Source organism: Bufo gargarizans, chromosome 3 (assembly GCF_014858855.1).
Source record: "Bufo gargarizans isolate SCDJY-AF-19 chromosome 3, ASM1485885v1, whole genome shotgun sequence".
Taxonomy (NCBI): Eukaryota; Metazoa; Chordata; class Amphibia; order Anura; family Bufonidae; genus Bufo; species Bufo gargarizans.
The window spans coordinates 469,464,978-469,492,205 of record NC_058082.1 but is presented as its reverse complement, the minus strand read 5'-3'; the positions used below and the strand labels follow the sequence as shown (position 1 = coordinate 469,492,205).

General features: G+C 45.6%; 1 protein-coding gene across 1 annotated transcript in view; it reads right to left on the bottom strand.

Moving 5' to 3' along the window:
• The window catches only part of LOC122932477 (lipase member H-A-like), a 51,493-nt gene that overhangs the window by 12,618 nt on the left and 11,647 nt on the right, over positions 1 to 27,228 (bottom strand). The window contains exons 2-7 of the mRNA XM_044286909.1: positions 23,686 to 24,062; positions 16,919 to 17,027; positions 16,419 to 16,520; positions 7,365 to 7,454; positions 4,094 to 4,261; positions 1,077 to 1,172 (exon numbers count right to left, since the gene is read on the bottom strand). Of these exons, the coding sequence (XP_044142844.1) occupies positions 1,077 to 1,172; positions 4,094 to 4,261; positions 7,365 to 7,454; positions 16,419 to 16,520; positions 16,919 to 17,027; positions 23,686 to 24,062 (942 nt within the window). The remainder of the gene's footprint in view (positions 1 to 1,076; positions 1,173 to 4,093; positions 4,262 to 7,364; positions 7,455 to 16,418; positions 16,521 to 16,918; positions 17,028 to 23,685; positions 24,063 to 27,228) is intronic.

Below are 27,228 nucleotides of genomic sequence, written 5' to 3'. Positions count from 1 at the left end.
CTTTTTTTTTTTTTTATAAAAGGGCTTAGTGGGTTTAAAAAAATAAAGCAAAAAATAAAATAACTAAAACATTATTCATCTAAGTAGTACCCCACTGTAACCATTTTTCTTACTGTATCCCCACTGGTGCACAAGAATTGCCAAGAGATGCCTGCTCAGCCAATCACTGTGGTCACTGATTGGCTGAGCAGACATCCCCTCCCACATCCTGTGTGTTGAACTGGGACCAGAAAGTGGAGACCAGCGGTCATCCAGTAAGCATTTGATCAGCAGTGGTGGTGGGGGGGGGGGGATAGGTGAGGTGAGTAATGCTTCTTCAAATTTTTAAGCTATTCTACCTTATATGTAAAAAATGTAATCACTAGGGACATCCCATTTAATATAACTATTCCCTGTTCATGCATTTTTTTTTTTTTTTACCTAATTATGGACCCCACCATAATAACCATTTTAAGCAGGGAGTAAATATCGTTTTACGTGTTCAATGTCTCCCATTGAATTCCTTTATATAAATTACAATGCTCCCCTTGCCGTGACTTACTATCCATTCACTGAATGACTACTGGAGTTCCCATGCACTTGTACATCTACAAGCCTAGTTCTGTGCTTTCTGCAATTATATTTGTATGTTTACTGCATTTTCTCTAAATCAAGGTCATGTTGTTCACTTGTTCTCTTTGTTATCAGAGAGATGCGGGCTTAGCCTGTCCCTGGAGTGGCGGGGATAATTCTGTTTTGTGCGCCCCTGCAGCACAGAAAAGATGAAAGATCACTGCACAACCAAGAGAACAAAAGCGGCTCTGACCACACAACAGTATTTAAATAGGTCCCTCTGTGAAAAGAAATCCGTGTCTGAAGAGCAGGGATCAGCCCCAACTCTGCTACAACAAAGAATTAGGCCAAAGCGGAAGACAAAACGTGTACCCTGAGCAGCCCTTCTTCCCAGCATTATTATTCACGGCTCACAATGCTCAGTCTAAAGCAATTAGTGTTCCAAGCAAATGTCGTCAACTTCCCCGAGCCACTATTATCTCAGTCTGACAGCTTTTATTTTATGCAAATTCAATTTCACTCACTGCAAAATGGTTTCTTCGAAGCCGTGTCAAAATAAGCTTTCGTCACTGGAGGATTCTTCGCCACCAGATAATCTTTCCACTTATCAGCATAAAAACCTGTAACAAATACGCAAACAAAGCCATTAGCTGCGCAGTGGATGGCAGTCTGCTTCAAGCATATTGTATGGTCAGCAACTATACAAAACAACTAAATTCAGCTGTGGTCAGTAGAAAAAAAAATATTTTTACTTTTTTTTTTTAGGGCTTATGCCTTTTTATTCTCAGCCTGCAGTCACCACTAGAGGGAGCTAAAAGGAGCATACTGCAGACTATTAGTCATTGAACTCAATAAGGCAGTATGCACTGAGCTCCCATGCTCCCACTAGTGGTAGCTGCAAGCAGCCAACATGTTATAAATCTATGTCAACGTAGGGATTTTGGGGCCCTGGATCAGAAAAAAAAAATGCCAACATGCCGTGCCAGCGCTGCCTCCTCTTCACAGTTTACCTTCTCGCCGTCACCTCTGCAGCGGTGAGCAAGTGTAATTACACCTAACCGTCCCATTCATTTCAGTGGGACGGATCGTTCCCATATACTTGTATAGGAGCGATCCGTCCCATTGAAATGAATGGGACGGTTAGATGTAATTACACCTGCTCACCGCTGTAGAGGCAATGGCGAGAAGTTAAACAGTGAAGAGGAGCGCCTCCTCTTCAAACAGCTGATCGGCGGGGGTGCCGGGTGTCGGACCCCCGCCGATCTGATATTGATGACCTATCCTAAGGATAGGTCATCAATATTAAAAGCCCAGAGAACTCCTTTAACCCCTTAAGGACACGGCCATATTTCACCTTAAGGACCAGGCCATTTTTTTGGAAATCTGACAAGTGTCACTTTATGTGGTTATAAAACTTTAAAACGCTTTGACTTATCCAGGGCATTATGAGATTGTTTTTTCGTCACGTATTGTACTTCATGACACTGGTCAAAAAAAAAAATCATTTTTATTTATAAAAAAAATACCAAACTTACCAAAAGTTTGGAAAAATTTGCTAATTTCCAAGTTTCAATTTCTCTACTTCTATAATACATGGTAATAGGTACCTACAAAAATAGTTATTACTTTACATTCCCCATATGTCTACTTCATGTTTGGATCATTTTGGGAATGACATTTTATTTTTTGGGGATGTTACAAGGAATAGAAGTTTAGAAGCAAATCTTGAAATTTTTAAGAAATTTTCAAAAACTCACTTTTTAAAAGGACCAGTTCAGGTCTGAAGTCACTTTGTGAGGCTTACATAATAGAAACCACCCAAAAATGACCACATTCTAAAAACTATACTCCTCAAGGTATTCAAAACAGATTTTACAAACATTGTTAACCCTTTAGGTGTTCCACAAGAACACTTTTTTGGCAGATTTTCCATTTTAATAAATTTTTTTCCAGTTACAAAGCAAGGGTTAACAGCCAAACAAAACTCAATATTTATGGCCCTGATTCTGTAGTTTACAGAAACACCCCATATGTGGTCGTAAACTGCTGTACGGGCACACGGCAGGGCGCAGAAGGAAAGGAATGCCATACTTTTTTGGGAAGGCAGATTTTGCTGGACTGTTTTTTTTAAATCATGTCCCATTTGAAGCCCCCCTGATGCACCCCTAGAGTAGAAACTCCAAAAAAGTGACCCCATTTTAGAAACTACAGGATAGGGTGGCAGTTTTGTTGGTACTATTTTAGGGTACATATGATTTTTGGTTGCTCTATATTACACTTTTTGTGAGGCAAGATAACAAGAAATAGCTTTTTTGGCACGTTTTTATTTTTTGTTATTTACAACATTCATCATGTGGTATTTTTATAGAGCAGGTTGTCACGGATGCGACAATACAAAATATGACAACTTTTTTTGGTCGTTTGTTTCAGTTTTACATAACAAAGCATTTATTTTTATTTTTTTATGATTCTTTAGTGTCTCCACATTCTAAAAGCCATAGTTTTATTAATTTTTTGGGAGACTGTCTTGTGTAGAGGCTCATTTTTTGGGGGGATGAGATGACGGTTTGGCACTATTTTGGGGTGCGTATTGCTTTTTGACCGCTTGCTGTTGTACTTTTAGTGATGTAAGGTGACAAAAAAAAGTTTATTTAGCACAGTTTTTATTTACGGACGCGGCGATACATAATGTGTCTACTTTTTTTTTTTTTTTTTTTACAATTTTTTTTTTACTTTATTTGGGGGAAATTACGTTTAGTCTTTTTTTAAACTTGAAACTTTAAATTTTTTGGGGGGTGGGGGGAAACCTAATTTTTTCAACTTTTTTGGAAAGTTTTTTTGTATTGGAATGCATTGGCTGCATTGTGTGTATTACTCATACAGCTTCCTGCCTGTAAGATCCAGGGGGCTGGATCTCACAGGCTCTTCACCAGAAGGCAGCGCCGATGCCTAAGGAAGGCATTGTGCTGCCTTCCATGCCATTGGGTCCCCATTACAGCCGCATGGGGACCCGATGGCACCGCCGACCGACCTCCGCAACGACCCGTAAATGCCGCAAACCGCAGGTCTGAATTGACACAGGTCACAGGACCCCCCCGCACAATGTCGCAGGGTGCCTGCTGATTGATTTCAGCAGGCACCCAGTTCCGATCACCGCCCGCCGCAAGGCGGTGATCGGAACTACACATGACGTACTGGTACGTCATGTGTCCTTAAGTACCATGACATCAAATGTTCCCAAGAGGTTAAAGAACGTGCCCCAGCATTTTGCTGAGGAGATCTGTCACTAGTTTGTGTTGCCATTAGTCAGGACACCATAAAACTGGTGACAGATTCTCTTTAGGACATTACAGACTCACAGAATTTTGGACCTAAAAATGATCTAAAAAGATAAAAGCAAAGGTTCAAATGGGCTTGTTACAAAATCCAAACATTAGAAAACCCATTTATGTGATTTATGCGCAACATCAAAATTCATTCATCAATTATCCATCATATCAGGTGTGTGTATATAAAGAAGAATACGAATAATTCACTGTACCTAAAACTGGGCAGCTGAGCGGTGCAAACTCCTGGCAATCCACACATTTTCCAATTCTATAATCTCTGTAATTTTCACAGGGAAATGTCAAAACGCTACAGGACTCAGTCAAGGATGATATGTACAGAAACACGGAGCGCTGGTGGTCACACTTGAAATATTCAGAACCTGCACAAAACAGAAGTTTAGTCAGAGGTAGAGTAAAACTCAAGTTAGATTTTTTTTTTTATCTTAGTATATAAAAATTCGTATTTTTTTTTTCAGATAGGCAGGAGGAAGTGGGGGTGGCTGGCCAAGCAGGGGTGCACCACCAGGTAGGGGAAAGAGGGGGGCAGCCGAAGGGCGATATGCTGAAGGGAAGGGGTTAGGTTAAGAAATTTGAGATTGGGGAGGGGGGGGGGGGCGCTGTTTCAGTTTTCGCCTCAGGCAGCAGAAAGGCTAGATGCACCCCTGTGGCCAAAGACAGGTCAAACGAGGTCCCCAGCTTTGCCACACAGGACCAAAAGGGACATATACTGGTATTCTACTTCACAGCCTCTCGGAACCCCCTTTATTTGTTATTACTACTGTTTATCTGGAGAGGGGAGCCCTGCACAGGGTCAAGACACATAATACCAAAGGGATGGGACCAACCATTGCTAGCTCATCATTCATTCGCATGGGCTGACATTACGGCCTGTAACCATGACATGGGTTTATTCGAAATATTAAAGGAATGTTAAACAAATATACACAAAAATAAAAATGTCCCAGCATTTTCGCCTTTAATCTTATTTTGGCTCCTCCAATTGGTAGAGTTAAAGGCACGCGGGGGATCAACAGCTCCTGTTCTCGCTATTGCAGTGATTCCCAGTGCACATTGCAACTCTTCTCTGCGGATTCCCTTGTTCTGCACAGTCCACCAGACAACTGTGTTAATCCAAGGTAAGGCAGGTCACCTCCAAGTAGAACGTATATGCGGGGCAGGGGTGCACCTAGCCTTTCTGCTGCCTAAGGCGAAAACTGAAACAGCGCCCCCCCCCCCCCATGCCAATTTCTTAACCTAACCCCCTCCCTTCAGCCCATGGCCCTTCGGCTGCCCCCCTTCTTGCCCCTTCCTGGTGCTGCCTGAGGCCTCATTGGTGGTGCACCCCTATGCAGAGTGTGCCCCGGGCAGTGATACCGCTAGCTCACTGACAGCACTTTCTGTGACGTCATTGCTAGACCTACGGCTACGGCCACAGGATCCTACATCTTTCGGAAAAAGCACTTTCCTGTGTGGTTCCAAAAACTGCTATTTATGTATCCATACGCTTCTCACCTAACCTTGGACCATCCTTCTTTACCAAGTGCGAAAAAGTCATGATGATCATAGTTGGGATGTTTCATCTCTCCATAAATAAATCTTATTTAGATTGAGGTTCTTCAAACCCAAATATCTCCACTTCACAATTCATTCCCATTGGGGCCAAGGAATTTAGGTTAAAAATCCATGTCTCTGCTTTAGACATGATTTGAATAAAATCCCCTCCTCTCTGATTTTTGTTCCCGTTTCTAATCCACACACTGAACTCTTCATATTGACCTTTATGGTTTCCTTGCTTGGATGGTGGACGGCCTTCCGATTCACTTTCAATATTCTATACATGCTTCAGTAATCTTTTTGAATAGGGCCTTTTAGTTCTTCCAATGTATATTTTATTGCAGGGGACAGGCTAATGCATACATTTACCCCTTTGTCTGACATGTAATATGTTATTCAATGCTCTTCGTGTATGCACCTTCTATACCACTAATCTCTATTTGTCTTTTATTTTCGGTGTATTGCACACTCCTACACCCCCTTCGTTTCTTCTTTTACGGGACGGAAAAACATCCTGTTTGACAGCCGTTTTGATCTTCCCTTTTCCTGATTATTCCGGGATTCTATTTATTTTTCTTGTTTTTATTTCTCTCAATAAAAACAATGGGGCATATCCTACGTTCATTTTTTCTTAATATAACTTTATAATAGACAACATACAGTTTTTATGCTGCAGAGCTTCAAATCTCCACACATTATAAAACTGTGGCTGCCTGCATGCACCACTAGAAGTATATATTGTATGCATTTACCCAATTATAAAACAGTAGGCAGTAATATCAGAAGCCCCCACTAGTGGTGGATGCAAACAACCCAGATTTTATTATTTCAATGGTCACTGGATTAGAGTACAATTTTGCTTAAATCTATAGTACAGGTAAATATAATAAACTTTGTAATATATCTTATCAGAAAAAAATGCCTTGCTCTTGAGTTTATCAGCTATCCCACCACCACTAATTTTGACAACTAACTTTCTTTCTGAAATTTGAGAGATATCAGTTTTGTGAGATGACAGACTGCCTGTTCACTGAAGAATCAGATTACATAGAAGTCTATGTAGAAAGGAGAAGAAAAGAGAAAATACAGAGATAAACAGGGAGACAGTCACAAGACAGGAATGATTCAACAGCTAATAGTGAGTTTTATATCTTTCCCTAAGTACTTTATTCACATCTATACTGCCCAGTACTTCTAATTAATACCATATATGCTGCTTCTGAGTGATTCTGCATGCGTGAGAGAGAGTTAGGAAGCATAATCTGCTGTCTCCATGTATAGTCCATTATGAGACATCATTACGTCTCGTCTCCACCCACCAGCTCAGAGACTACTGAGAATTAGAGATACAGCATGTAAAGTTTAAAACTACTAAAAATGACATATACCATACGAGTCATATAAAAATCGCCAGATATAGCACCTTAACTCGTGTATGCACATATGGAGGCTTATTCTGAAAAGTTTTTCGAAAAGTTTAGGTGTGCTTTAACTCTAGGTCTATGCATGGGATTTGGAGCTCCGTATTAGGCTACATTCACACAACCGTATGAATGAGTCTGCATCTGTTCTGCAATTTTGTGGAACAGGTGCGGACCCATTAATTTCTATGGGGCTGCAAAAGATGCGGACGGCACACCGTGTGGTGTCCCCATCTATAGTCCCTGCAAAAAAATAAATAATAGAACACGTCCTATTTTTGTCCGCAATGGTGTACAAGAATAGGCATTTTATATGATAGCGGCGGCATGTGCAGTCCGCAAGTTGTGGAAGGCACGTGGGCTAGTATCCGTGCCATGTGAATGTAGCCTTAGAGGAACAAAACTGTGACCAAAATAAAGTTATTTTAAGAAATTAATCAGCATAGAGCTCTGGACCTACAATGACATGATGCTAAAATTTGAGAGTGCTGGAAGCAAATGGATTTACCTGACAATATGGTTTTTGGACAACCCGGCTGATCAGTTCCTCCATTGGGGTAGAAATCAATATGTCCTAAATTTTCCCGATAGCCTAGACCTGTAAATGAGATAAACCATGTTTAAAGTAAAAATATGACCTAGATTGTGATTTCATTTGAAAGAGTGCAGAAGGGTCCAACAAGGGACATTATTCTTAGTGTCTATGCGCCAGCTATACAGATGAACCTTATAATGAATTATGAACCAGATCATCAATAACGAGTGACCAGTCACTCTTTAAATTGATATAGTCTAGCAATATGCAGCAACTTGCAATGAACAGAATTAGTTTGTTGACAAAGTGAATTAAATGTTAGGGTCGTACTCTCTAGGGCTACTTTCACACTAGCGTTTTTACTGGATCCGGCAGGGTTCAGCAAAAACACTTCCATTACTGATAATACAACCATCTGCGTCCGTTATGAACGGATTCGGTTATATTATCTTTAACATAGCGAAGACGGATCCGTCATGAACTCAATTGAAAGTCAATAGAGGACAGATCTGTTTTCTATTGTGTCAGAGAAAACGGATCCGTCCCTATTGACTTGCACTGTGGGAAGGACGTCTTGCTCCGCATCCCAGGACAGAAAGCAAACCGCAGCATGCTGCAGTTCTCTCTCCGGTATGAGAACGGAATGCATTTTGGAGCGCTCCGTTCTGTTCAGTTACATTTTGTCCCTATTGACAATGAATGGGGACAAAACAGAAGCGTTTTTTTCCGGTATTGAGACCCTATGACGGATCTCAATACTGAAAAATATTAACACTAGTGTGAACGTAGCCTAACTTTTGCAAAACTGCGACTCTCAGCATGCCCCACAGGGGGTCCACGCATGTTGTAAAGAGAGCCACAGATTGGACATTTTAAAACATTCACATAAGTATCTTTTATATTTTATATATCTGTTTGTGCGTTTAGGAAAATATGCAGCTAGAGAAAACGTAAGTAAAGTGAGCACGGTCAATAAATTAAATTGTAATCGACTCATTGACTCCTATTTAGAGTTGAGCGGACACCTGGATGTTCGGGTTCGAGAAGTTCGGCCGAACTTCCCGGAAATGTTCGGGTTCGGGATCCGAACCCGATCCGAACTTTGTCCCGAACCCCATTGAAGTCAATGGGGACCCGAACTTTTCGGCACTAAAAAGGCTGTAAAACAGTCCAGGAAAGGGCTAGAGGGCTGCAAAAGACAGCAACATGTAGGTAAATCCCCTGCAAACAAATGTGGATAGGGAAATGAATTAAAATAAAATAAATAAAAATTAACGAATATCAATTGGAGAGAGGTCCCATAGCAGAGAATCTGGCTTCACGTCACCCACCACTGGAACAGTCCATTCTCAGATATTTAGGCCCCGGCACCCAGGCAGAGGAGAGAGGTCCCGTAACAGAGAATCTGGCTTCATGTCAGCAGAGAATCAGTCTGCATGTCATAGCAGAGAATCAGGCTTCACGTCAGCCACCACTGCAACAGTCCATTGGCATATATTTAGGCCCAGCACACAGGCAGAGGAGAGGTTCATTCAACTTTGGGTAGCCTCGCAATATAATGGTAAAATGAAAATAAAAATAGGATTGAATGAGGAAGTGCCCTGGAGTACAATAATATATGGTTAAGGGGAGGTAGTTAATGTCTAATCTGCACAAGGGATGGACAGGTCCTGTGGGATCCATGCCTGGTTCATTTTTATGAACGTCAGCTTGTCCACATTGGCTGTAGGGCAGGCAGGCCAGCACCTCCAAGGCATAAAAGGTTAGCTCTGGCCACGTGGACAATTTAGAGACCCAGAAGTTGAATGGGGCCGAACCATCAGTCAGTACGTGGAGGGGTGTGCACACGTACTGTTCCACCATGTTAGTGAAATGTTGCCTCCTGCTAACACGTTGCGTATCAGGTGGTGGTGCAGTTAGCTGTGGCGTATTGACAAAACTTTTCCACATCTCTGTCATGTTAACCCTGCCCTCAGAGGAGCTGGCCGTGACACAGCTGCCTTGGCGACCTCTTGCTCCTCCTCTGCCTTGGGCTTCCACTTGTTCCCCTGTGACATTTGGGAATGCTCTCAGTAGCGCGTCTACCAACGTGCGCTTGTACTCGCGCATCTTCCTATCACGCTCCAGTGCAGGAAGTAAGGTGGGCACATTGTCTTTGTACCGTGGATCCAGCAGGGTGGCAACCCAGTAGTCCGCACACGTTAAAATGTGGGCAACTCTGCTGTCGTTGCGCAGGCACTGCAGCATGTAGTCGCTCATGTGTGCCAGGCTGCCCAGGGGTAAGGACAAGCTGTCCTCTGTGGGAGGCGTATCGTCATGCCTTTCCCCCCAGCCACGCACCAGTGATGGGCCCTAGCTGCATTGGGTGCCACCTCGCTGTGACCATGCTTCATCCTCATCCAGTAGTGGGCCCTGGCTGGCCACATTTGTACCTGGCCTCTGCTGTTGCAAAAAACCTCCCTCTGAGTCACTTCGAAGAGACTGGCCTGAAAGTGCTAAAAATGACTCCTCCTCCTCCTCCTCTAGAAGTGGTATTGTAACGCTGATAACGGTGTCATCGCCACTGGCCATGTTGGTGGAGTACTCGAAACAGCGCAACAGGGCACACAGGTCTCGCATGGAGGCCCAGTCATTGGTGGTGAAGTGGTGCTGTTCCGCAGTGCGACTGACCCGTGCGTGCTGCAGCTGAAACTCCACTATGGCCTGCTGCTGCTCGCACAGTCTGTCCAGCATGTGCAAGGTGGAGTTCCACCTGGTGGGCACGTCGCATATGAGGTGGTGAGCGGGAAGGCCAAAGTTACGCTGTAGCGCAGACAGGCGAGCAGCGGCAGGACGTGAACGCCGGAAGCGCGAACAGACGGCCCACACTTTATGCAGCAGCTCTGACATGTCGGGGTAGTTGTGAATGAACTTCTGCACCACCAAATTCAGCACATGCGCTAGGCAAGGGATGTGCGTCAAACCGGCTAGTCCCAGAGCTGCAACGAGATTTCGCCCATTATCGCACACCACCAGGCCGGGCTTGAGGCTCACCGGCAGCAACCACTCGTCGGTCTGTTGTTCTATACCACGCCACAACTCCTGTGCGGTGTGGGGCCTGTCCCCCAAACATATGAGTTTCAGAATGGCCTGCTGACGTTTACCCCGGGCTGTGCTGAAGTTGGTGGTGAAGGTGTGTGGCTGACTGGATGAGCAGGTGGAAGAAGAGGAGGAGGAAGCCGAGAAGGAGGAGGTGGCAACAGGAGGCAAAGAATGTTGCCCTGCGATCCTTGGCAGCGGAAGGACGTGCGCCAAACAGCTCTCCGCCTGGGGCCCAGCTGCCACTACATTTACCCAGTGTGCAGTTAGGGAGATATAGCGTCCCTGGCCGTGCTTACTGGTCCACGTATCTGTGGTTAGGTGGACCTTGCTACAGATGGCGTTGCGCAGTGCACACTTGATTTTATCAGATACTTGGTTGTGCAGGGAAGGCACGGCTCTCTTGGAGAAGTAGTGGCGGCTGGGAACAACATACTGTGGGACAGCAAGCGACATGAGCTGTTTGAAGCTGTCTGTGTCCACCAGCCTAAATGACAGCATTTCATAGGCCAGTAGTTTAGAAATACTGGCATTCAGGGCCAGGGATCGAGGGTGGCTAGGTGGGAATTTACACTTTCTCTCAAATGTTTGTGAGATGGAGAGCTGAACGCTGCCGTGTGACATGGTTGAGATGCTTGGTGACGGAGGTGGTGGTGTTGGTGGTACATCCCGTTTGCTGGGTGGCAGGTGCCAACGTTCCTCCAGAGGCGGAGGAAGAGGCCGAGGCGGCAGCAGCAGAAGAGGCCGAGGCGGCAGCAGCAAAAGAGGCCGAGGCGGCAGCAGCAGAAGAGGCCGAGGCGGCAGCAGCAGAAGAGGCCGAGGCGGCAGCAGCAGAAGAGGCCGAGGCGGCAGCAGCAGAAGAGGCCGAGGCGGCAGCAGCAGAAGAGGCCGAGGCGGCAGCAGCAGAAGAGGTAGCAGGGGGAGCCTGAGTGACTTCCTTGGTTTTAAGGTGTTTACTCCACTGCAGTTCATGCTTTGCATGCAGGTGCCTGGTCATGCAGGTTGTGCTAAGGTTCAGAACGTTAATGCCTCGCTTCAGGCTCTGATGGCACAGCGTGCAAACCACTCGGGTCTTGTCGTCAGCACATTGTTTGAAGAAGTGCCATGCCAGGGAACTCCTTGAAGCTGCCTTTGGGGTGCTCGGTCCCAGATGGCGGCGGTCAGTAGCAGGCGGAGTCTCTTGGCGGTGGGTGTTCTGCTTTTGCCCACTGCTCCCTCTTTTGCTACGCTGTTGGCTCGGTCTCACCACTGCCTTTTCCTCCGAACTGTGAAAGTCAGTGGCACGACCTTCATTCCATGTGGGGTCTAGGACCTCATCGTCCCCTGCATCGTCTTCCACCCAGTCTTCCTCCCTGACCTCCTGTTCAGTCTGCACACTGCAGAAAGACGCAGCAGTTGGCACCTGTGTTTCGTCATCACCAGAGACGTGCTGAGGTGGTATTCCCATGTCCTCATCATCAGGAAACATAAGTGGTTATGCGTCAGTGCATTCTATGTCTTCCACCGCTGGGGAAGGGCTAGGTGGATGCCCTTGGGAAACCCTGCCAGCGGAGTCTTCAAACAGCACAAGAGACTGCTGCATAACTTGAGGCTCAGACAGTTTCCCTGGTATGCATGGGGGTGATGTGACAGACTGATGGGCTTGGTTTTCAGGCGCCATCTGTGCGCTTTCTGCAGAAGACTGGGTGGGAGATAACGTGAACGTGCTGGATCCACTGTCGGCCACCCAATTGACTAATGCCTGTACCTGCTCAGGCCTTACCATCCTTAGAACGGCATTGGGCCCCACCATATATCGCTGTAAATTCTGGCGGCTACTGGGACCTGAGGTAGTTGGTACACTAGGACGTGTGGATGTGGCAGAACGGCCACGTCCTCTCCCAGCACCAGAGGGTCCACTAACACCACCACGACCATGTCCACGTCCGCGTCCCTTACTAGATGTTTTCCTCATTGTTATAGTTCACCACAACAACAAAAATATTATTTGGCCCAATGTATTGTATTCAAATTCAGGCCTTTTTTTACAGGCACCTAACACTATCTGGCTATCTATTTAGGTACCGTATTACACTAATACAGGCACAGCAGTAACCACAGATTTAGCTGAATATAAATTTGAGGCCTAGTATTTAGGCGCTGGGTGACAGGTATAGGTTTACTGACAGAATTCGACTTGGAAATGCACAGTAGCGTGTGTGTGTGAAGTTATTCAGAATGACCCTATGTGCACCTTGAATCTTATATACCTTTTTAGGGATAGATTTAAAATAGCTCTGATACAGCAGAAACCACTAAATTAGGAAATTGCTAAATTGGGAATTGTATTTCAACCCAGAACAAAAACTGTGCTTTGACGGACACTAAATAACTTGACCAGCCACAACAGTACAGCAGTAATGACAGATTTAGCTGCATATAAACTTGAGGCCTAGTATTTAGGCGCTGGGTGACAGGTATACGTTTACTGACAGAATTAGACTGGGATATGGCCAAAAAATAACCACACTATAACCACACGATTGTTAAAAGCACTTGGTGTGACAGCTTGACCAACCACACTACTGAGGGTTAAATGCACTTGGTGACAGGCTCAGCTTGCCCCTGATGTAGTATATGGCCAAAAAATAAACAGACTATTGCTGGTTAAATGCACTTGGTGTGACAGCTTCACCCTGATGTAGGATTTAGCCAAAAAACAACCACACCATTGAGGGTTAAATGCACTTGGTGGCAGCTTGTGCTGGCACACCACAAGACACAAAATGTCCGCCGATCACCCCAGAAAAAAGTGACTGAAAAACGCTCTGGGCAGCCTAAAAACAGTGAGCAATTCAATAGCAGCAGTTCAATCATCCACAGCTGCAGATCGATCTCTGAATGAAGTCCTTTGGAGGAGTTAATCACTGCCTAATCTCGCCCTAACGTCGCGGCTGCAACCTCTCCCTATGCTGATCAGAGCGACGTGCGGCGCTACGTGACTCCAGCTTAAATAGAGGCTGGGTCACATGGTGCTCTGGCCAATCACAGCCATGCCAATAGTAGGCATGGCTGTGACGGCCTCTTGGGGCAAGTAGTATGACGCTTGTTGATTGGCTGCTTTGCAGCCTTTCAAAAAGCGCCAAGAAAGCGACGAACACCGAAAATGTTCGGGTCCGTGTCATGGACACCCCAAAATTCGGTACGAACCCGAACTATACAGTTCGGGTTCGCTCATCCCTACTCCTATTCGCTTGAATTTCTTCAGAGACCATCTCTGTCTTATCTAAGCATTTTATTCCAGAAATTATAGGTTGTATATCTTTCCCTCCCAGTAATGGGGAGACAGCACAGAAAATACAAAAATGATATATTGCTTGCAAAGCTAGTGACTAATTTTTCAATTACTTTGGAAAAATCACTTGACTGGCTTCACTAGATGTTTTGTGTCTATTTTATGAAAGCAGTAACGATATAGTAGATGAATGGGTTAATGATAGATTTCCCAAATTAGCAGTAAGTTAATTCACAAAGTGATATAAAACATATAAAATGGCAGCATTTCTGAAGTAATCCTGGCGCAAGCGGCCGCAATGACATCACCAGGACCTCCTGTGCTGACTTTCATGCAATGACGTGATCACATGAGACCTGGCACAGGAGGTGACCGTGAGGTTATCGAGACCTCCTGCGCATTCTATTGCTTCATAGGCTTCAGGCCTGAGGTCTATGAGGCTTAACGGCAGCCAAAGGCTCCAATACCCTGCCGTAAACTGCACCCCCCCAGTCCTCAGTCCGCCTGAGGCCAAATGCTCATCTCACCTCATGGCAGATGTGGCCCTGCTGAGAGTCCTTGGTTGGAGAACAATTTTTCTTAGGGAAGGCACAGACTATGCATGAAGAGTATCATATGCCAGTCAATACTCCTCTGGGTTTCTAGGAAAAATATCTGAAAATAAGCACATCTTACATTCTGGCATCAGATAGGCTTACCTCATTTAATTATCTTTCCCAGAAACCCAGGGGGGCATGCCTGGCATACAATCTCTCTCAATAGAGAAAAGTCCTGCGTTGCTTGAGAGTGGTTACAAAGAGCATCTCTAGCTCTGTATTACATGGACAGTCTGCTGATTGTAATGAAAATTGTTTAAAGTATAACTGTAATTTTTTTTTTGGGGGGGGGGGGGGAGAAGTATTGGATTGCGGTGATTAATATCTCCTTGGTGGCCCTATTTAAACTTTTCACTGTGTATTCAATTACCCCTTAATTCCACCGTTTAGTTCCCTGTACTGCCTACTTTTACCTGTACTTAAAATCAGGTTGCTAGGCAGGTCCGTCTATGTGTTGAAGGATGGAGGACGCTGCGTGCAAGGTCAGATTACAGACAGCCAGGGACTGTAAGTAAATGATTACAGCCAGGTCCTCCCCAGCAGCTGATAACAGTGCCTGGACTGTATGCACTTCTCCCTGTCCCTGCGCTTGGCAGACGCTCCCTCACTCAGCAGAGCTGGAGAAGTAGAGTTGAAGCAGCACAGACCAGGGAAGGGAGATCTGCCGTCTGCTCAGTGTATAAATGAAAGCAACATGTGGTAAGAGGACCCCTTTGTGCTGCAGGAGATTAACCCTTTAGGGGGGAGGGCTCTGGTTACTGACACTTTTGGGGGGCTATTGTTACTGGCTAGTGAGGGCAGGTGGGATTAGCCTCAGGGTGAGGGCAGTGGCGGCCATCTTAACTGAATAGTGAAATTGCAGTTTTATGCAGACTGGTTGCTAAGGGCTGAATCTTATTAAATATGGGGCAAGTCAGTCTAATAGTAACTGATTCTGGAATATGTTAATAGTAACTACATAGACCCTAATTTCAATTTTCATATAAGTGTGACAGTTATCCTTTAATGCTTACTTTTACCTGTGGTGGTGCTGCAGGGAACTGAACCCTTACTGCCAGGTTTCACCACAGATAGTAAATGACCCATGGGACTCCCAACAAGGTCATACTTTGTAATGTGCTTATTCTCAAGAGACAAGTAAGGATTGTCCAAAGCAAAGAACCCCTTCAATTAGTGTTGAGCAAAGTGAAGCATTCAAAGCAGAATTTGGTCAGAAGTTTAGAAAAACTTCCACTCTTACGCTGGGTTCACACCTGAGCGTTTTACAGCGCGTTCCTACGCACTGTAAAACGCACAACAGGCAAGAACCAATGCTTCTCTATGGGAATGGTTCTCACCTGGGCGTTTTACAGCTTGTACGATCGCGCTGTAAAACGCCCGACGCAGGTCTTTATGATAGGAGCTTAGGCCAGTACCAATAAGATGGAAGCCTTTATTATTCCACTGCCTGCGTGACAAGCAATTCAATCCAGTCTGCACCCCTTGGGGGGGGGGGGCAGGTCTTTATGATTACCATCATCATCTTTTGCTGGCTTTACTTCTTCCAAATCATCAAAGTCTCCATGTCCTAGGAAAGTCAGCAAGGTTCAGAGAGAGGAGGAGCTGGATGATCCTGATGACATATGCTCATCAATATTAGATGATGTGGAAAACAAGGAAAAGCAGATGGCAGAAGAAGGGCAGGAGAGAGCTGGGGTTGGAGATGTGGGTACAGCCCATGTTTAAAGATGCATTAAAGGTGCCACGCGGCCATTAACAATGAAGATCGACTACACAGTGCGGTCTTCATTATTAAATAAAAAGCAGCTGCGAGCTAATTGGCTGTGCAATTCTTCACCACAGCTTGGCCCAAACCGCCCCCAGCATGGCCGCTCCGTGTGGCCGTACCCTAAGGCAGAGTGGCCTGGGTATACCTGATTTATAGCAATTTGTGACAAATTAATTTAGAACTAATCAAATTTCTTGGTAAACTTTTACAAAGCTGCCAAATGGAATTTTTCTAAACTTCGCTCATCTCTATCTTCAGTATATACTAGTAGTCTAGATAGACAGCTGAAATATTTTAAAGTATACATTTACCATCAATGTCAGAATGAACGACATCTACGAACTTTGCATCAGTATAATGCAATCTTTCTTCAGGCGGTTTCCCATTGAACAAAGGTCCAGCAGGATCCAGTCCTACAACCCAAGGAAGAAGAATGAGAAGGTTCAGTAAAATGGTACTGCAAATAAAGTACCACAAAACAACATCATAAAAATAAATTAGTGTAAAGATGGACCGTGGCTACATCAGGAGAGACTGGGGATGAAGGGTGGTTGACCAATTAAGTCCATGGAATATTTCAAACTTCTGCGGAGAATTCAATTACTAATTTGGACTAAATTATTTGAGAATTTATCATTCAGAGCTCAGGTTACTTCCATGCTCCTAGTGTAAAAGGGAAGAAACATTGTTTTAGCAGCTAAGTGTTAAAAGGAACATTAGTGGGCTCATTAGCAGACCTACATTACAATTATGTATTCATGTCTGCAAGCTAAAAGATAGTAGGTGACAGGACAGAAAAACAAAGAATCACCTGTAATTCGGCCAATTGAACCATTGTACATTTTCCCAACAATCCCGGAAATGTGCGCCCCAAGGCTGACTCCTATCATGTAGATGGAGTCCAGTGATCCCCCTTGGCTCTGTAAAAAATATAGACAGTAAAGCATTAATAGAAATGTTACTTTAAATCATTTATTGTCACTGTGACAGATCCATCGCATGGACACCAGAGGCAGTTTGTGGACACTATTGGCTTAAAATGAGTCCGTTGGGTTGCAGGACTAATTTTCCTGTTGAAAATTATGGAATCTGTGTTAGAGGCTCCTCCCGAGCATTTTATTTCTCACATGAAATCATGTTGAAGCGTTAGACACAGTGACGCAGCTATGCACTTTATTTGGTGACCTTTGAACATACAAGATGATTCATCTGGTTTTCATACGGTGACCCAGTATTACACACATACGTCACATAACCAAGAGAACCTGCTTGTGACTCATTATAAATTCCTCCATAAATAGTACAATTAATAACTTTTATTTTACACTGTGTTATATGTCTGCGATATAGCATGGGTTGTGAAAAATAGAAAGGGAGGGACAGAGAAGGGAAGAGAGAGAATGACGAGGCTCTGACGATTTTCAGAGAAACCAAATTCTTCAGTTTCTTATCCCTACTTGCAAAGAGGTATCTCCCAAGAAAGAGAACCATCTCACCAGCACCACCTATTTTGCGTATTTGTTTCCCATGGAGCATTGCCAATAAATCTCCATACCCTGGAGTACTTCCAGTAAGTCTCTATACAGGACTGGATTCTTTAAGGAGATTCAGCACCCAGCCTAAGCCTCTTCAAGGCATCGCACTGAGCCAGGCAGAATCCTACTCTATACTGATGAGGGGCAAGCACCCCGAAACAGCTGTCTATGGCTCCATATCTGGCTTGGCTATGATTCCTTGTCAAATCCCAAGACTTAGGCCTCATGCACACGACAGTTTTTTTTCACGGTCCGCAAAAACGGGGTCCGTGGGTCCGTGATCCGTGACCGTTTTTTCGTCCGTGGGTCTTCCTCGATTTTTGGAGGATCCACGGACATGAAAAAAATTTCGTTTTGGTGTCCGCCTGGCCGTGCGGAGCCAAACGGATCCGTCCTGAATTACAATGCAAGTCAATGGTGACGGATCTGTTTGACGTTGACACAATATGGTGCAATTGCAAACGGATCCGTCCCCATTGACTTTCAATGTAAAGTCAGGAGTCCCTTTACTTTCACACTTGCGTTCATATAATGCAGACGGTGGCTCCGTTCAGAGCGGATCCGTCTGCATTATATTGTTAAAACATTTCTAAGTGTGAAAGTAGCCTCAGACGGATCCGTCCAGACTTTACATTGAAAGTCAATGGGGGACGGATCCGTTTGAAAATTGAGCCACAGTGTGTCATCTTCAAACGGATCCGTCCCCATTGACTTACATTGTAAGTCTGGACGGATCCGCTTGCCTCCGCACGGCCAGGCGGACACCCGAACATAACTTGAAGCGTCCCCATCACCATGGGAACGCCTCTATGTTAGAATATACTGTCGGATATGAGCTACATCGTGAAACTCATTTCCGACAGTATATTCTAACACAGAGGCGTTCCCATGGTGATGGGGACGCTTCAGGTTAGAATATACTGAAAACCTGTGTACATGACTGCCCCCTGCTGCCTGGCAGCACCCGATCTTAGGGCCGTGATCAGCACAATTAACTCCTCAGGTGCCGCACCTGAAGGGGTTAATTGTACTATCATATCCCCCAGAGATCAGGGCTGCCAGGCAGCAGGGGGCAGACCCCCCCCCCTCCCCAGTTTGAATATCGTTGGTGGCACAGTGTGCGCCCACCATCGCCTCCCCCCCTCCCCTCCCTCTATTGTGATAATTCGTTGGTGGCACAGTGTGCACCCACCATCGCCCCCCCTCTCTCTATAGCAGTATAGCAACATTGGTGGCAGTGTGCGGCCTCCCATCTCCCCCCCCCCCCCGATCATTGGTGGCAGCGTAGTTCCGATCGGAGTCCCAGTTTAATCGCTGGGGCTCCGATCGGTAACCATGGCAACCAGAAAGCTACTGCAGCCCTGGTTGCCATGGTTACTTAGCAATAGTACAATTGTAGAAGATTCATACTTACCTGCTTGCTGCTGCGATGTCTGTGACCGGCCGGGAGCTCCTCCTACTGGTAAGTGACAGTTCTTTAGCAATGCGCCGCACAGACCTGTCACTTACCAGTAGGTGGAGCTCCCGGCCGGACACAGACATCGCAGCAGCAAGCAGGTAACTATGAATCTTCTACTATTGTACTATTGCTAAGTAACCATGGCAACCAGGGCTGCAGTAGCGTCCTGGTTGCCATGGTTACCGATCGGAGCCCCAGCGATTAAACTGGGACTCCGATCGGAACCACGCTGCCACCAATGATCGGGGGGGGGGGGGAGATGGGAGGCCGCACACTGCCACCAATGTTGTTACTGCTATAGAGAGAGGGGGGCCGATGGTGGGCGCACACTGTGCCATCAACGATTTATTACAATAGAGGGAGGGAGGGGGGGCGATGGTGGGCGCACACTGTGCCACCAACGATTTCTAACAATAGAGGGAGGAAGGGGGGGCCCGATGGGGGGTGCACACTGTGCCACCAACGATATTCAAACTGGGGAGGGGGGGGGGGGTCTGCCCCCTGCTGCCTGGCAGCCCTGATCTCTTACAGGGGAATATGATAGTACAATTAACCCCTTTAGGTGCCGCACCTGAAGGGGTTAATTGTGCTATCATATCCCCCTGTAAGAGATCGGGTGCTGCCAGGCAGCAGTCTTGGACAAAGTTTGTAGTGTATTCTAACTAGAAGCGTCCCCATCACCATGGGAACGCTTCTGTGTTAGAATATACTGTCGGAAATGAGTTTTCACAAAGTGAAAACTTAGATCAGAAAAAGCTTTTATGCAGACGGATCTTCGGATCCGTCTGTATGAAAGCAACCTACGGCCACGGATCACGGACACTGATGCCAATCTTGTGTGCATCCGTGTTCTTTCACGGACCCATTGACTTGAATGGGGCCGTGAACCGTTGTCCGTCCAAAAAATAGGACAGGTCATATTTTTTTGACGGACAGGATACACGGATCACGGCCTCGACTGCAAAACGGTGCATTTTCCGATTTTTCCACGGACTCATTGAAAGTCAATGGGTTCGCGAAAAAAAACGGAAAACGGCACAACGGCCACGGATGCACACAACGGTCGTGTGCATGAGGCCTTATTGGAAAAGTCAGATCTTGACTCATAGGGGCTCACTTCCAATAGGTAGCTCTGGTGAGATGGTTCTCTGGAGTTATTCTGATTGCCTGGTTGGAGTCGGGAAGGAATTTTTGTTTCCCTAAAGCGAGGAAAATTGACTTCTACATCACGGGGGTCTTTTTGCCTTCCTCTGGACCAACTTGCAGGATAACAGGCTGATCTGGATGGACAGATGTCTTTTTTCAGCCTTATTATTATGTTACTATCGCTTAGCATATTCATTTCCCCTGGAGCATTTCCAATAAGTCTCCATACCATGGAGTACTTCCAGTAAGTCGCCATACAGGACTGGTCTCTAAGGAGATTTCACACCCTGCCTAAGCCGATCCCTATTTTATCAGTCTTTCCATTCTGGTTTTTGGTAGGTGATCAATGTGTGATTGGTGGGGTTGGACTCTTAGGACCCCCTATCGATTAGCAGTGACAGATCAGAGGGTACAGTGGCAACAGGCATGGTGCCATGTCAATACAAGTGAATAGGGCTAAGTTGCAAACCACCCCACAGATGACACATCGACTGGCTATCCTAAGATCAGGCTATCAATGTGATTTCTTGGAAAGCCCCTTTAAATGCACATTAAATATACTAAATATTGAATTATTGAAGAAAAACTTGCTTTACTTAAACTATGTTTTGTTTTTGTTTTTTCAACTAAGCTTCATTGAAGAAATAGAAATACTGCTACATGAACCCTAATAAGCCATGAGATGGAATAGCTTGGCTCTAGTCCCTGCATTTTTATAACACGAATACAGTAGAATTCACAATTAGCTTTCAGTAGAAATAGAAAAAAAGAGACAGTTTTGTAAATCTCATCCTGCGTCCACACCAGTGCTGTGGAATATATTGGTGACATAGAAGCAACAAAAAATAAATCATTTTTAGGGCTCATTCACACGGCTGTTGCCCGGCTGTGCCCGTATTGTGGACCGCAATATGCGGTCACCGGCTGTGCCCGTATTGAGGACCGCAATATGCGGTCACTGGCCACGTGCTCACCGCACTGGAGACCGCAAATTGCCGATCAGCGGCTGTGTGCACGAGCCCTTATCCAGAGGTTTGGAGATGCCTCTATATAAAATCATAAGCTTGTGCACCTCTACGGAAGCCCTATTTAGGTTCCATACAAAACTCAGCTGTAATACCGCCATATGCATGATCCTGATGTACACTGATACCAGCAAAGACTCCAGTTGTAGGAAGTGACAAAGTTTTTCAAAACCAGTATACTGAAAGCTAAAAATATCTGGCGGAAGAAGAATGACAGCATAGTGTGAGCAGACAGCGCAAAACTCCAACAGCAGCATGTGGAAACTGCTGTGAACAACTCACTAGTCATGGCCTATTGCATAACATGAGAGCGAGAGACGCCATAGAGAGTCACATTCCTAACAGTTGAAAACAAGAAGATGCAAGACTGATGGAAACTCACACTACATTGATCACTGAGGACTGGACTAAATAATATATCAGAGCACAATCTGATGAAACCTGTGAGGTCATACAGGGATTAGGAAAACAGTGTTTACTAGATATTATTATAGAGGGATGCTCCTGAGCTCCCCCTAGTGGTGCCTGCAGGCAGAATGTTCTGTGAGCTCAGTGTCAGAAAATCAGAGCCTTTACCACCATGAAGATATAATAAGAATAATGCTAGCACAGAATTTTTAAAGGGAACCTGTCACAGGGATTTTCTGTATAGAGCTGAGGACATGGGTTGCTAGATGGCCACTAGCACATCCGCAATACCCAGTCCCCATAGCTCTGTGTGCTTTTATTGTGTAAAAAAAAACGATTTTATACATATGCAAATTAACCTGAGATGAGTCCTGTATGTGAGATGAGTCAGGGACAGGACTCATCTCAGGTTAATTTGCATATGTATCAAATCAGGTTTTTTACACAATAAAAGCACACAGAGCTATGGGGACTGGATATTGCGGATGTGCTAGCGGCCATCTAGCAACCCATGTCCTCAGCTCTATACACAAAATCCTGGTGACAGGTTCCCTTTAAGCTCAAAAGGGGCTATGCATGAATGGGAGGTCCGGTTTGACATCATTGCAGCAAATCAATGGCCGCAGGGGTAAGCAGCTTCCTTTGGTCACATGACTCAAAGAGGGCACGGCCAGTGATTGGCTGCAGTGATATCAAACCGCATGTTGACATCGAGGGAGCCCGGTGGAGCACTGCAGACCTGGAGGAGAAGGAGCGGGGAGCCAGCGCTGAGAAGCAGGTAAGTAGATAAGTAGTCTTCCCCTTTACACTTTAAAGTCTTTACAAGTCATTTCTTGTCCTAAGGTGTAAATACTCTTCTAAGGTAACTCCATACGTGCCAACATTTCAATTGATAAAATCAAGGCATAAATACCCGCCCTGGAAACACCCCATTTTCGACATGGAACAGGGCGAGTTTTCCAGGACTGTCCCTGAAAGTACCAGCAAATTCGGAACAGTTGGCAACTATGGGTAACTCCACATGGGGCGTTTTATAATACCAGCAATGTGCAAGTGGTTTAAGAAATCGTGCCCATTTCCTGGAAAAAAAAAAAAAAAAGTCTGCTGTATGTCAATTTATGTTGAGGATATCCAGTGCGGATTTAACCCTTTGCAATACATAGAGTGAAAGCCCAGGCTTCTAGTTGCCACCAGGAGGCTAGTGGAAGGAGTCTAGCCTGCCTGAGGATATTGAGCCTGAGTTAGCTCAGAAGATTTACCCCAGGAGAAGGGTTTGCCCCCTGGGAGAAACCTGCAGTTCCCACAGAGAAAAGAGCAGAGCAGAAGAGGATTCCAGCCAGACAAGCAAGCTGAAGGGCAGAAGTATTATTAACCTAAAGCAAGGGATATATACCTGAGGAAGTTTGCTACCAAGGATAAAGCCAGCATTAGGGCATACGGGCCTTGGGATTGAGACAGCCAGGAGTTCTGAGGAATAGTGCACACGATTTCTAAGGAAGAGTGCAGCCTGGTCTGTAAGTGTTTTTACCCTCGGAGTATCTTGCAAAGAACAGTGTACCTGCCATTATTGTGTAAGCCTGCTTATAACTGCTGCTGCAAAGTGGAACTGAACTCAAACTGTATAAAGTTGAACTGTTTCCAGTAAAGAAAGTTTGGTTCACCACAACACCGTGTTCCTCACTTATTACTACTATAAATCGGTGTGCCACCGTTACAGGCACTGGCGTCACGAACCTTAAAGGGACCTTGCCCCCGGCACATTAAACATCTGCAACATCCAGGGCACCTCACCCAACATCCGGCCTGGTCCCTAAATACAGAGAGTGCCCCAGAGGACCCCTGTGTCAGCCTCTCCATCACTGCTGTACGCCTGCCCAGGGTCTCCCTACAAACTGTGAGTAACCCTTGTTTGCCCATTAACCGTTACCTCACATCGCAATACCCTGCAGGGCGGCGTACCGCACACACGGTAAGGTCATCATGGTTATGGTGTGCAGTCTCTTACCAACATTTCATCAATGAGGCTTTTCAATATGTCTGCCACTTCCCTGGTTTTCGCGGCAGCATTGTGATAGATCAGTGTGGTGGCACCTCGGTTCCAGTCAACTAGGATTATATTGAAATCATCGACGGCGAGCAGTTTCTGAACAAGTTCATCTAACCAGACAGGAGGAGACCCAGTCGGCCTGTATCCATGGGTGATAAAAATGGTCTTCCTTGACACATCCAGATACCTAAAAGCCGTGGCATTCTCCTTGTTAAGATCCGATGAGCAGTTTGCATTGTCTCTGGTGTATAATAACAATTGCACGTGAAGATCCGTTCCGACTATGGCATCTTGTAAATTCAGGTCTGTGAATTTATGGCATGTTTCTTCAGAATCTAGAAAGTGAAGGTTGAAAACGTTAAAAAGGCTATAAGTATAGAGCAGCTCTATGCATGCTTGTAATCTCCTTATATACTGTTAGCTCTCAGGCCCTGGTATCTCACACTTCAGTGCTACCCCTCAACAGTGCAAGATCTCTAGAAAGCATGTCCTGCTGTGGTGCATTGTAGAGGTCTAATGCAGATTTAAAGGATGTCTATCAGCAGGATGCATGGTAGGGTTGATCTTGCTGGTTAAAAAAATAGATAAATAAAACAAAACATTTCTTAACCCAATCTGTTGCTGACTTGCGTGCTTAAAAAAAATAAAAATACAAATTAGGCCTTAAGAGTTTTCCAAGACTTTAATATTGATGACCTACACCCAGGACCCCGCTGATCAGCTGTTTCAGAAGGCACCAGTGCTCCTGTGAACGTTGCGGCCCTCTCAATGCTTACCAAGCACATACCAAGCCGTACATTGTATTGCAGCTGTTCTTGGTATCACAGCTCAGCCCCATTCACTTAAATGGCCGAGTTTCGCCTAGGCCATGTGACTGATGAACGTGTAGTCAATGGCCTAGGAAAAGCTGAGAGAAGGATGTGGCGCTACTGTGAATGCCGGTGCCTTCTCGAACAGCCGATTAGTGGGGGCCCCAGGTGTCGGACCCTCACCGATCAGATACTGATCACCTATCCAGAGGATAGGTCATCAGTATGAAAGTCTCGGAAAACCCCTTTAAGTGCAACAAGGGTGGGCACTAACAATTAAGTACAGCATAGCTCCTCCTCTCCGATTCCCTGGATACTTTGCCCTCCAATTGATTGACATCACAGGTGTTCAGGTGGAGAAGAGAATGTCTAGGGAAGCAGAGAGGAGGACCTAAGGTGCACAGAGCTAATAAGCCCCAGCATCGATGCATTTAAAGAGTACCCAACCTTTCCGCAAACTCTCCATTAATCAATAGTACAGCATCTGTACAAGAGGAATAACACTATATCTGGCCACTAAATCACTTATATCTGGCATTTTTTAATCAGTTTTTCTCAGAAAATCTAGTTTCCAGATCTCTCACTAGCTACCATCCACTGTACACACAGAAGGTAGAGGAGAAGCTGCTTCCTAAGCTTCTCTTACTCAATCAAAAGTATGCCCCAGGATCGTGAAGGACATTACAGAGAGGAACTGGAGTCTGACCTGTACTGGTTGTGAATTTAGCCATTGTGCTGAGATAAAAAAATCTCTTTGTAGCTGTGCAGTATCTTTAGTGTCTCTCTTTGAGTCCCATCTCACTCATCAGAATCAGCTTTATTCGCCAAACACGACACAATCGATCATGCCCGGAATCGGGTTAGGCACAGGTACAGGCATAGTACTAGTGGTTGACAAGAGGCGGTGGGGAACACGGGGGGGGGGGGGGGGTAAGGTTCTGCGATGGGCACAGCAGGTGCGAGGGATTATGAGCGGGTGATGGGGCGTGGTGAGTTCAGCAGTCTGACGGCAGTTGGGAAGAAAGTGTTCAGCCTCCTCGATGTCCTTGCAGGGATGGCCTGATACCTGCGCCGGACTTTAGACGTCTGAAGAGATGATGGCCCGGATGGGAGTGGTCATTGGATATTTTCAGACCCCTGGAGCGCAGTCTGTCGGAGAAGATAGAGTCAAGGGGTGGTAGTGGCCGTCGGGTAGTTCTCTCCGCCGAGCTGATGACCCCTTGTAGTTTGCGCTTGTCACTGGCTGATGAGCCGGCATACCAAGCCAGGAGAGACAAGCACAGGACCGACTCGATGGTGCAGGAGTAGAAGGACTTCAGTAGGTTCTGTGCTATGCCGAACTTCTTCAGTTGTCGAAGGAAGAAGAGCCTCTGGTGAGCCTTCTTTATGATGCTCCTGGCCACCGTCCTATTACTACACAAAAAACCTGTCCAAATCCCACAGCAGGACAAGTTACTTCACAACACTGAGCTGCCTCATCAGGGAATATGATCCTGAATATAGCCGGTAAGATCTTCAGCTGGATCTCTGTAGGAATGGAGTTCATGAGGAGACATGAAGTACAGAGAGCAGGATGTGGATGTGGCTAATGAGCAGCACCACTTGTATGCAGTCTCCATTAACACCGCCTGTCCTGTCCATTCTCTGTACTTAATGTCTCCTCATGAACTCCATTCCTACAGAGATTCATCTTATTACCTGTATTCAGGACCATAATCCCCAACAAGTAGGAGAGGAAGATGAGTCAGCTCTTTACTTCAGTGTTCTGAGGTAACCCATCCTGCTGTGTGATGAGGACAGGTTTTGTTTGTACTAATAGGACGGCGGACATTTTATTACCCCTAATGATTGCTCTCTAAACAAAACGAGCCATTATATCCAATGAAAGGTATTTGGGAATATAATTTATAATAAAGTAATATTTAAGTATTTTTATTTTCTTAATTCCAGGAGAACCCCTTTAATTAGAAGAAGTTATAATTTAGGAAATAAACAGGATGTTAAATTCCCTCTGACTGTTCTCCCTGGCATAGTCAACATTTATGGGAACCTCTGCTGTCTACAGCCAGTGAAGAAAGTTCTTCTGAAGTGGTGATCTCTATCACATCAGTATTTTTCCATGTAGAACAGGGTCTCAGACTCCAGCACCCAACACTGACGTAACCTATAGTTATGACTTGTATGGATCCTGTAGAACCTGTATATTCCTGACAAACACTGGGGACTGCCACTGGTCAGAAATAAAGCGATATAGTAAATTCTGAATGTCCACCAGAGCAGAATATTATGGCAGTGGTGTAGTGTGGGGGAAGCCAGACGTGCAGTTGCTCCAGGCACCAAATTGCAAGGTGGCACCTGGCACTGGTCAGCTGGGCTGACACTGTCAAACAGTGACCGTTTCCAGCAAAATAATGGCAGAGCAGAGAGCCATAGGCTCCCTGCTCCGCCGCTCACTCTTGCATTGCCACAGGCTGGTTTAGGCCCACGGTCTAGATGAGAGCTAGGAATGCATGCGCCAATGAGTCCTCAGGGCACATGCACCTGGCTCTCTTGTATGCCACAGGCCCAAACCAGCCTGGGGATTTGAGGCTTTGAATAGGATACGCATAGAAGGAGCATAGAGAGAAGGCAAGGGGGTGGGGGTCCTTTTTTGTTTAATAGGGGTGCAGAGGGGTCATTTTAGTGAGTGGGA